Source organism: Poecilia latipinna, unplaced genomic scaffold, assembly GCF_001443285.1.
Source record: "Poecilia latipinna isolate Pla-1442-1.1 unplaced genomic scaffold, P_latipinna-1.0 Scaffold76, whole genome shotgun sequence".
NCBI lineage: Eukaryota > Metazoa > Chordata > Actinopteri > Cyprinodontiformes > Poeciliidae > Poecilia > Poecilia latipinna.
In genome coordinates this window covers 102,526-111,661 of record NW_015112692.1, presented here as the reverse complement: position 1 = coordinate 111,661, position 9,136 = coordinate 102,526, and the positions used below count along the sequence as shown (strand labels likewise).

At 38.6% G+C, this 9,136-nt stretch overlaps 1 protein-coding gene across 1 annotated transcript in view; it reads left to right on the top strand.

Annotated features, from left to right (window-relative positions):
- Nucleotides 1-9,136, top strand: part of ibtk (inhibitor of Bruton agammaglobulinemia tyrosine kinase) — a 37,468-nt gene that overhangs the window by 8,887 nt on the left and 19,445 nt on the right. Inside the window, exons 6-18 of the mRNA XM_015017308.1 lie at nucleotides 1,190-1,360; nucleotides 1,523-1,640; nucleotides 1,944-2,124; nucleotides 2,222-2,345; nucleotides 2,604-2,781; nucleotides 3,016-3,169; nucleotides 5,013-5,397; nucleotides 6,797-7,053; nucleotides 7,146-7,232; nucleotides 7,329-7,411; nucleotides 7,907-7,944; nucleotides 8,045-8,141; nucleotides 8,240-8,352. Coding sequence (XP_014872794.1) covers nucleotides 1,190-1,360; nucleotides 1,523-1,640; nucleotides 1,944-2,124; nucleotides 2,222-2,345; nucleotides 2,604-2,781; nucleotides 3,016-3,169; nucleotides 5,013-5,397; nucleotides 6,797-7,053; nucleotides 7,146-7,232; nucleotides 7,329-7,411; nucleotides 7,907-7,944; nucleotides 8,045-8,141; nucleotides 8,240-8,352 — 1,986 coding nt within the window. The remainder of the gene's footprint in view (nucleotides 1-1,189; nucleotides 1,361-1,522; nucleotides 1,641-1,943; nucleotides 2,125-2,221; nucleotides 2,346-2,603; nucleotides 2,782-3,015; nucleotides 3,170-5,012; nucleotides 5,398-6,796; nucleotides 7,054-7,145; nucleotides 7,233-7,328; nucleotides 7,412-7,906; nucleotides 7,945-8,044; nucleotides 8,142-8,239; nucleotides 8,353-9,136) is intronic.

Sequence of the window (9,136 nt, the reverse complement as noted above, 5' to 3'; positions counted from 1 at the left end):
ATACAGATTAATTGCACACTCATGGATGTTTGAAAGCCTTCATTTTTTTAATTGTGATTTTCCACTTACAGCTAATAGAAACTTGACATTTGAAATTAGAATATCAAACAAGAAAAACACTTTTAAAAAAACAGAAATGTGGGCATAATGACTTGCTTAAAGGTTATTTTCAAAACCTTCGTTAAAACTCTGACAGAGGTTGCACCAGCGTTGTTTGTCCCTCAATAGATGGCAGCATGACCTCTCAGCTGACCTCACGGCTTTTCTCTGGTCCTTTTTGTCTGAAGCGTTGCTGCTGTCACGTCAGAGAACGATGCTCTATCAATGGTGCCTCTGGAAAGTGGAGAGAGACGCCGGACTGAGATGCGGCCTTTTTTTTTTTTATTGTGTAGAAGTTTAAAGTGGGGCTTGCGTAATAAATCAATATCCTGAGCTTTGAACACGTTAAGGCTCAGGGTAACTCTACAGAGCTCAAATTTTCCTTTTATGTAGGAAGCATGGAGTTGTTGAAAGAACACAGCAAGAAGTCATTTTTCTCTCTTTGACACAAGCCATGTAAGTGGCTCGGTCAGAGTTAATAGGAGAATTGTTGGAACTAAATGGAAAGCAATCCTGGAAGAAAAGCTGCTAGACACAATAAAGGACTTGAGAGTGTGGCGATGCTTCACATACCAATAGGAGAGCAAGTCTAAACATGAAACCAAACGTACAGTTGACTAGTTTATATCAAACAATAGTTGTGTGTTAGACTGTTAGACACCAGTCTTTTCAACATTTAATAACTTTTCATTGTTGAAAAGTTATTGCATCCAATTGAAACTTAAGCTACTTTGTAAAAAAAAAAAAAAAGGACTTAAATTTCAGTCTCTACATATGTAAAGATGGTAGAGACAAACCCAAAAAGATCTGTAGTTACAGTTGGAATGACTCCAAAGGTTTTGTTCGGGGACTGGACACGAATACCTGCCACACTTTTCATATATTTGTAAAATAAATACCATGAACTATTTTTCTCTCAGTTCATTTTTAGTCATTGATTTATGTTGGTCCATCACGTCAAATACCTGCAGATTGCTTTTGTAATGTGACAAAATGTGAACATTTTAAAGGTGTACACATACTTATGCAAATATATTGACTTTTTTTCTGTTTTGGGATTTATTTATTTTTTTCTGATTTCTGTTTGAAGGTCCCTCGCATGGTGGAGGGTCTGATGTCCCACCATTGCTCCCAGGTGGCAGCAGCCAAAGACCACACCGTGGTGCTGACAGAGGAAGGCTATGTTTACACGTTCGGTCTCAACACCTTCCACCAGCTGGGCCTGACTCCTCCCCCTGCCTCTGCACACGCTCCTAAACAGGTGAGGAGGGGGGCTAGCTGACCTTTCAGAACAACAACCCCCCCAAAACAATGGGTCATGGCTTTCCTCTTTTTTTTATTTTTGTTTTGTTTTTGTTTCACGCCATACATGTGCTGTTTTTTATTTTTATTTTTATTTTTTTATGTTGTTTATTATTATCAGGTGTTCTCCAAAATGCTGAAAGGCAGGGCGGTGATGGGAGTCGCTGCAGGGAGGTTCCACACGGTGCTGTGGACCAGAGAGGCGGTGTATACAGTGGGACTGAATGGAGGGCAGCTGGGTAAGACTCAGCACTGAAATCAACAAAACTATTTTCAGATGCAAAATATGACTGAACTATCTGGTTCGAATGGGATGAAAGCCTCAACATGTGGCACAGAAGTGTAAAAATTAATTGAGACTGAAATATTATTCAAAAAAACCTTAGCATGGAGCCTTGAATAATCCTTTTTTGGTGTACTTCATAAAATAACTGGTGAAAAACATTAAGTATGAAATATTAAAATGCATAAATGTGATCAGTGTGTAGCTAATTCGGTAAATTTCCGATGGAGTTTTGCACCGCTCTGTGTCTGATCTCTAGGTTACCTGCTCGACCCAAACGGGGAGAAGTGCGTGACGACGCCCCGCCAGGTGTCGGCTCTGCACCACAAGGATGTCGGCATCGCCATGGCAGCGGCTAGCGACGGCGCAACTGTGGTCGTGACCGGGAAAGGGGACGTTTATCTGCTGGCTGACTACCAGTGCAAGAAAATGGCTTCCAAGTAAGAAAAACAAGAGTAGTTGTAGATATCACAGCTTGTTAACAAAAAAACCCAAAAAAAACAAAGTAACTGTGATGGATTTTTTTTTTCTTTTCAGGCAGCTAAACATCAAAAAAGTCTTGATCAGCGGTGGCAGTCTGGACCATCGGGTACATCCGCAGATCTTGAACGACAGCGGAGGGGAAAAGATCGCCATCTTGGCATTGGATGAAGCAGGGAGAGTAAGTCAGGGCTTCTTACACGCATATAAGCTGTTTATATAACTCCAGAAGCCTGAAGCTACAGATTTTGAACGCTGTCCTCCAAACACGACGGATCCTGTTTTTCTATATTTTTATCACCGCTTCACTTCCCCCTATAGTTATCCAACCCTTTCTATACAGTTTAACCGGGGAATCTCTAAAAGCAGCCGTACCTTCATGGTACAGTCCAGGTGTCAGCGATGACTAAGAGTTGTGTAACTCTCCTGTCTCCGTCAGGTGTTTTGCTGGCGTTCGTCTGGCAGCGCGGTGAGACAGTGCAGGTGGGCGTATCCGCGTCAGGTTTTCATGTCCGACATCGCCCTCAGCAAGAACGGCATGATGTTTGTGACTCCCGACGGGGAAGGCTTTAGCGGAGTATGGGCCGGGGAGTATAAAAAGTACGGCGAGAAAAAAGGTGAGGAATGACCCCCCCGTCCTCCTATTTAATTACATTTTATAATCCACTAATTAAGTGTTGTGGTTTATTTAAATACGAAGCTTAATCTGCTCCAGTTGTCTTTCTTCTTTTATTTTTGTCAGAAATATATACCAAATATAGATCTGATTTGTTTGTGGGGGTGGGTTTGTTGTTGTTTTGATTTGGTCACTTTTTACCTTGTTAGTTTTGCTGAACTGTTGATTTTTCCAGAGGTCAGTGTGGAGGTTTCTGGGCCGTCGGATGCTGGCACTATGTACGAGCGAATCCGCCTGGAGAAGCTCCTTTTGGTACACAGAGCCGTCAGCATCACCATGGACTCCAAAGGACGAAACTTTGGAGTTCTTCAAGCTGACCCCAGAACCAGGTATGAGATCAACCAGTTGGAGCACAAATTCACAAAAAAACTGTCCAACTACTCATCCAACCAAAGTGCAGGAGTAGGGGGAGAATTTTTCATTTCTTTCAGATTTTTATTGAACTTTTACAGAGAAATGCAGATTTAGTGATGTGTGGCTACTTGGGGAAATTAAAGGTATTTTTAAAGTTATTTACAGGTGCACTTTAACCAGCCTACAGAGTGACTTTTTAAAATGTTGATTTTAATGGAGGTGGTGAGTGAGGAGTCCAAATATGACGTTGGCTTTTTGTGCCTAAATGTAGCTAAGAGTCACTATCTACTTCATCAGAATTTAGTGTTAATCGTCATTTTTCTTTATGCTGGCTGATTATGAATTTGTCACAAAGTTGACAGTTATAACTCATTAACTCTTGTTCGTTTAAAAATATTTTTGGTTCATTATTTTTTTTTGCCTGTTCAAACATCTTCATCAGTTGTAAACAAATACCTTTTTCTTTATTTTATTACGGATTCCTATATTCTTTAAATGCAATTGTGTTGCTCAAAGAATATTAGGAATATTATTTCTTGTCTAAAAGCTGGGTCAGTTTATTTATTTAAATTATTCTTAAACTGATTTAAGTTTTTATTTCAGTGTAGAAAAACACTGAACATATATAAATGAATTCTAATTATCCACATGGTTCCATTATGTAGGTTTAATCGGATTTCATACATCTCTGGATGTGAATTAGATTCATTTGTTTAGTAAAGTGCTTTTTAACTGAATTGAAATTGAAAAAGGATCAATTTCAGTGGAAAGTATGAGCTTCAGAGTATCAGAGCTAAAATAAAAACAAGACAAGAAATGTGTAGTTGATTTGTTGAGAAACAGAAGCGAGATGAGAAATCTGATCTCTACCAATAGGAAGATCATATTTTTACTGGTTACTGCGCCATCTGGGGGTGGAAACGGGGACATGTTCATCAGACATTTCTAAAAGGAACAAATGTTTACAAGAGTGCAGCGACGCATAAGGAAAACGTGCAGTAAGAATTGTGACATGTTAACTTTTGAAAAGCTAGCAACGTCTTTCTGCTTTGAGTTCATAGCAAATATAAACCAAATATAATACCATACCAGCTTTATTTATAAAGCACTTTAAAACAACCACAGCTGATACAAAGTGCTGTACATTAAAACACAACATAACAATTAAAAATAAAACAAATAAAAACTCTTACAGTTTAAAAACAAACGTACAATTTAAAACTATATACCGCTGGAGTTGAAAGCCAAGTAAAATAGATGGGTTTTAAGACGAGCTTCAAAAGTGGACAGTAATGAGCAGGACAGGAAACAAAATATCAATGCAAAATGTATTTATTTATATAGCACATTACCAACAGCTGGAACATTTGCACAAAGTGCTTCACAAATGAAGTAAATTTGATTAGTAGTAAGTGAATCATGGATAAATATATTTGATATATATTTTCTTGATTTGAGAAAATGTTTCGTAATTGATGACTGTATTATGTTTTTGTGACATGAAGCGCTTTGAACTGCCTTGTTGCTGAAATGCTATGCTAATAAACTTGATTTGACTTTTATAACTAGCTAATCTTTACTACAATCAAGTCAAATCTTCGAGATCTGCACTGTTCAATGAAACTGGAACAACAATAAACTTGCAGTATGTAATCATTATGAAAACCGTAGCACCATATTGTCATGTTTCTAACAGTTTATTCAGCTTAATCTTACAGATTAAGCTTTATTGTTCAAAATGGCTTAATTCCAACCTGTCTAATGTCCAATAAATCTAAAAATGTGTATCTCTTTGTTTTCCTTCTCTGCGTCTTCCAGTTTATTTGAGGTGCCCAGCATCTCTCCGTCTTCCTTCGCCCAGCACTTCCGGAGTCTTCTGGAGGAGGCGGACGAAACGGACAGCATCCACGACGTGACGCTTCAGGCCGGCGAGCGCAACTTCCCCGCTCACAAGTACATTCTGTCCATGAGGTCCGAGTTCTTCCGGAAGCTGTTCATGTCCGAGCGCTGCGGCGTTAACGAGGAGCTCGACAAGGAGGTGAGACGGGGCGAAGATGCTGTCGGGTGCGACTTGTTCATTCTGGAGAAGATCACGGCGGACGTGCTGGAGTACGCTCTGCACTTCATCTACACGGACTCTTGTGAGCTTCTGGTGCACGGGGCTCGACCCAGAGGCTCAGGGACGTCAACAGGCCAAAACCAGGTTAGTGGAGAGCTACATTTATTACATTTATTTTTCTTTCTTTTAGGGACAAGATTTAAATTTTTTTTTTAGGTTAGTGTGAGAATCGAGCAGCAATTACAGCCTGATCCAATATTATGCTTCTTGAGATCTATCCCTGAATTGGTAAGATCAGGGATAGATTTTTGCTTATGAAGGCTGTTATGACCATGTTGTGGGAGATGAGTTTCCTTTTAATACATTTGTCTCAGACTATATTTCTCTGGAAAGTTTAAGATTCAGAATAACAAACTTTTTACAGTAAAGTTTGTTAGTGTTGAAATACCTGAGGACTGAAATATTATACCTAACGAGAACATTGCTGTGAATGTATTCTGGATTTGCCGCATATCTTAAATAATTTGTATATACGCTGTACTTGACTGTTTTGTTCAGTTATATATATTTAATCATTTTACAGTTTGTTTTTTTGTTTTGGGTTTTTTTTTTTATTCAAACCTACATAGAAATATAAACTAACTGAAGGTGGTGGTTTATATATATATATATATATATATAAATATATATATATATATAATATATAAATCAGTGCACATTCTTAAAGTCCTTAATTCATGTATATAAAATTAAGGTTTTAAAATATCATAAATTAATTTTAAAAAGTAAGTTCACTTCAGATACATTAATCACAGGTTTTAATTGTTGTGATGATGGGACTGTTGAATCTCATATATTCCATAAAGTATTTTTTTTTCTTTTCCCCTCTGGACTTTTCTGTCCAGGGGGGAAAAGGGCAGAAGGCAATAAAGAAGCGTTTAAGTCGCTTCTTTATTGCCTTCTCTGACTTGAGGTGGTCAAGGCTACTGGTAACTAGCTGCTAATATATTCTTGCTAACTAGCAAGGGTATAGTTATGTCTTTAATAGCTGTACCCAGTATTGCTAGCAATTTTGCCTTGCTAATCCTGCTGGCAAGGCAGTATTATACCCTTGCTAGCTAGCAAAGTACATTACCAGCTATATCAGCTGGAACCGTTGGTTCTGGTTCTGGTTCCTGCAGTGGAAAAACTGTCCAGCTAGTTCTTTTTTGTGTCCATCATGATTTAAGTGCAAATTTATCACCACTTGGTTGAATGACGTTCGTCTTTGCCATTGGCTCACTTCTGCTGCCATGCCCTTTGATGCTACATTCATTCTGGCACTATGGTGGTTAAAGTTATTTCTTTTGCACATTTCTGTCATGGTACACATCTTAAATTTCATCCATAATGTCTTAAATTTGAGTTGCTGAAACCCTGCCAAGTTTAATATTTTTTGTTTTCTTCTCCTGTCCATCTTCGGGATTCACCTGAACAAACCATTTCCTCTGATTGTGCCAGGCTTATTTCGTTTAGACTGTGTTCCTCTATCTCTGCTGGCCAGGACTCGGAGCACGAGAGGCTTATCAGCAGTCTGCAGGACCTGGGGCTGAGAGGTTGCTCAGCCCTCGAAGTGTACCAGTCCCTTTCCCCTTCAACCAAAGGCGACGGCGACAAGGCGAAGAACAAGGGCTCCAAGTCGAGCAAAAAGGGGAAGGGAGGCAAAGGTGACAAGACCAGGGCCAGCGAAGGAGGGGCCAACCCGGTGAAAACCTTACAGGCTGTGGCTAAAAAGCTGGGCCTGGGGAGCCTGTCGGCACGGTGAGCAGCTGTTTCCTCTCTATAAAACAAAGGCAGAATTGATTTAATGCCCTCAGTTCTAATAAATAGATATTTTTATTCCCTCCCTTCAGACTGGATGGTGTGAAGTATGAGAATGGAAAGATTAACGTTGTACAGAAGAAAACTTGCAGCAAGCTCAAATTTTTCCAGAAAAAGTGGTATGTATAAGAGTTCACTTTAGTTTAATAAAAGTAAAAAACAAAAAGGATGGTAAAAGATTAAGTATGTACTCGTATGTTATATTGTTTGTGCAGCTCCTACCTTTGTGATGTCACTCTAAAATCTGATGATGGAAAAGAGTTTCCATGTCACAAAAGTGTCCTCTGTGCAAGACTAGGTAAGAAACTAAGAACGACTGCTGATTGGTCATTTTTCCTTACAAATTATATACTGCATTTTATTGTACATACCTGAATAAACACCATTCAGTTTGTCATGTATGATATTGTAAGCTATATTAATTTGTAGCAGCATCTGTATCGATTGCCTTGCAAAAAACTCCCACTCTTTAATTCGCTTTATTGGGAAATCATGTGATAAGTAAACACAGAACAGTGAAGTGAAAGGATAATTGCAAATTCTTTTCACATAAAACCATGAATATGACCGTAGGCCAAACTTCAGATTAGTGTTTTTTTTTTTTTATCCTTCCACAATAAATATGCACTACTTGGTGCTTTTTCATAAAGTTACAGCAAAATGTAGTTGGTATTGTCATCGTAACACGTCAGTTCAGACATTTTCAACAGTTTCAGAAAATTTTTTGCAAATATTTTGATCCTCATCCATCATGTTTCTGCTTTGTTTTTGTGTTTTGTTTTTTTTCTATCAGAATACTTCAACAGCATGCTTGGAAACCCCTGGATTGAGGTTTGAGATTTGATCAAAAATAAAATATTTCTGTATTCTTTACCCGCTGAGCATTTTCTTTAGCAGTTTATCTGACGTGCTGTGCTCCTCCGTCATTCAGGCAACGTCGTGCTCAGCTCTGGAGATGCCCACCAGCTCAGAGATCCTCCAGGTCATTCTGGAGTACATTTACACAGACGAGTCTCCCACCATTAAAGGTCCTGACTCACATTTTGATTGATTCTTCCAACGGTTGCCGGATTAGGGTTGGTCATAATGGCTTTATTGTTGCTTGTTCTGGTTCTTATCTCAACAGAATCTCCCAACGTGGAGTTTGTGTGCAACGTCCTGGTTGTGGCCGACCAGCTGCTCATCACGCGGCTGAAGGAGATGTGCGAGGTCGTCATCACCGAGAACCGTACGTTCTTTGTCTTCCTCCTTTTCCTGTCCGCAGAAAGTGCTCTGCTATTTTATCCTGTGGGTTTCTTCAAGGGGGTTTTTTTATGTTAAAAGAGCAAATTCGTTTATCTTCCATTAGAAATTTTAAATTGGTTTAAGATTAATTCATGTTGATGCAGTGTTTTTCCTTCTTTCTTTTTCTAATTTGCATATAAGCTGTTCAATCCAGGCAGTTTTTAATGTTTGAAATCAGTAGCTGGAAAACCATTTCATAATCAGAAAGTGAAGAAATCATTTGGTTCTTTATTAGATTTTAAGTTAATTTAATGTGTTTATTTAACAAAGATAAAACGGCAAAGTGAGGAAGCAGTACATGAACAGACTTTTGATTTGAATAGACTCCCTTTTGGTTGTAGAGTAGTTTGGTTTACAGAGGAGTTCATGATGGATTCATATTATTTATTCATAATATTTGGTTGTTTTTAAAGAGTGTCCTCATCTAAATTTCTAACTGCTTAATGTTTTGCAGAAATTAACCTTGAATGTGACATTTCAACCCATCTTGCCTGCCTTACTTTGACCTTCCAGGGTTGGGGGCTCACTTGCAAAATAGTATTTCTAATACCTTTCTGTCATTTCTTCCCTAATGTCTTATAAACCTGGGGTTTTCAACCTGTTTGAGAGCTGTACACCATAAACTTTATTTTAGTTTAGCCTCCTGTTTTTATACATTAAAAAAAAAACTCCTGGGTCACGCTCCCCATGCCCCACATTTTGAAAATCCTTTTATTTTCGTACTGTGTATTGATTCCCC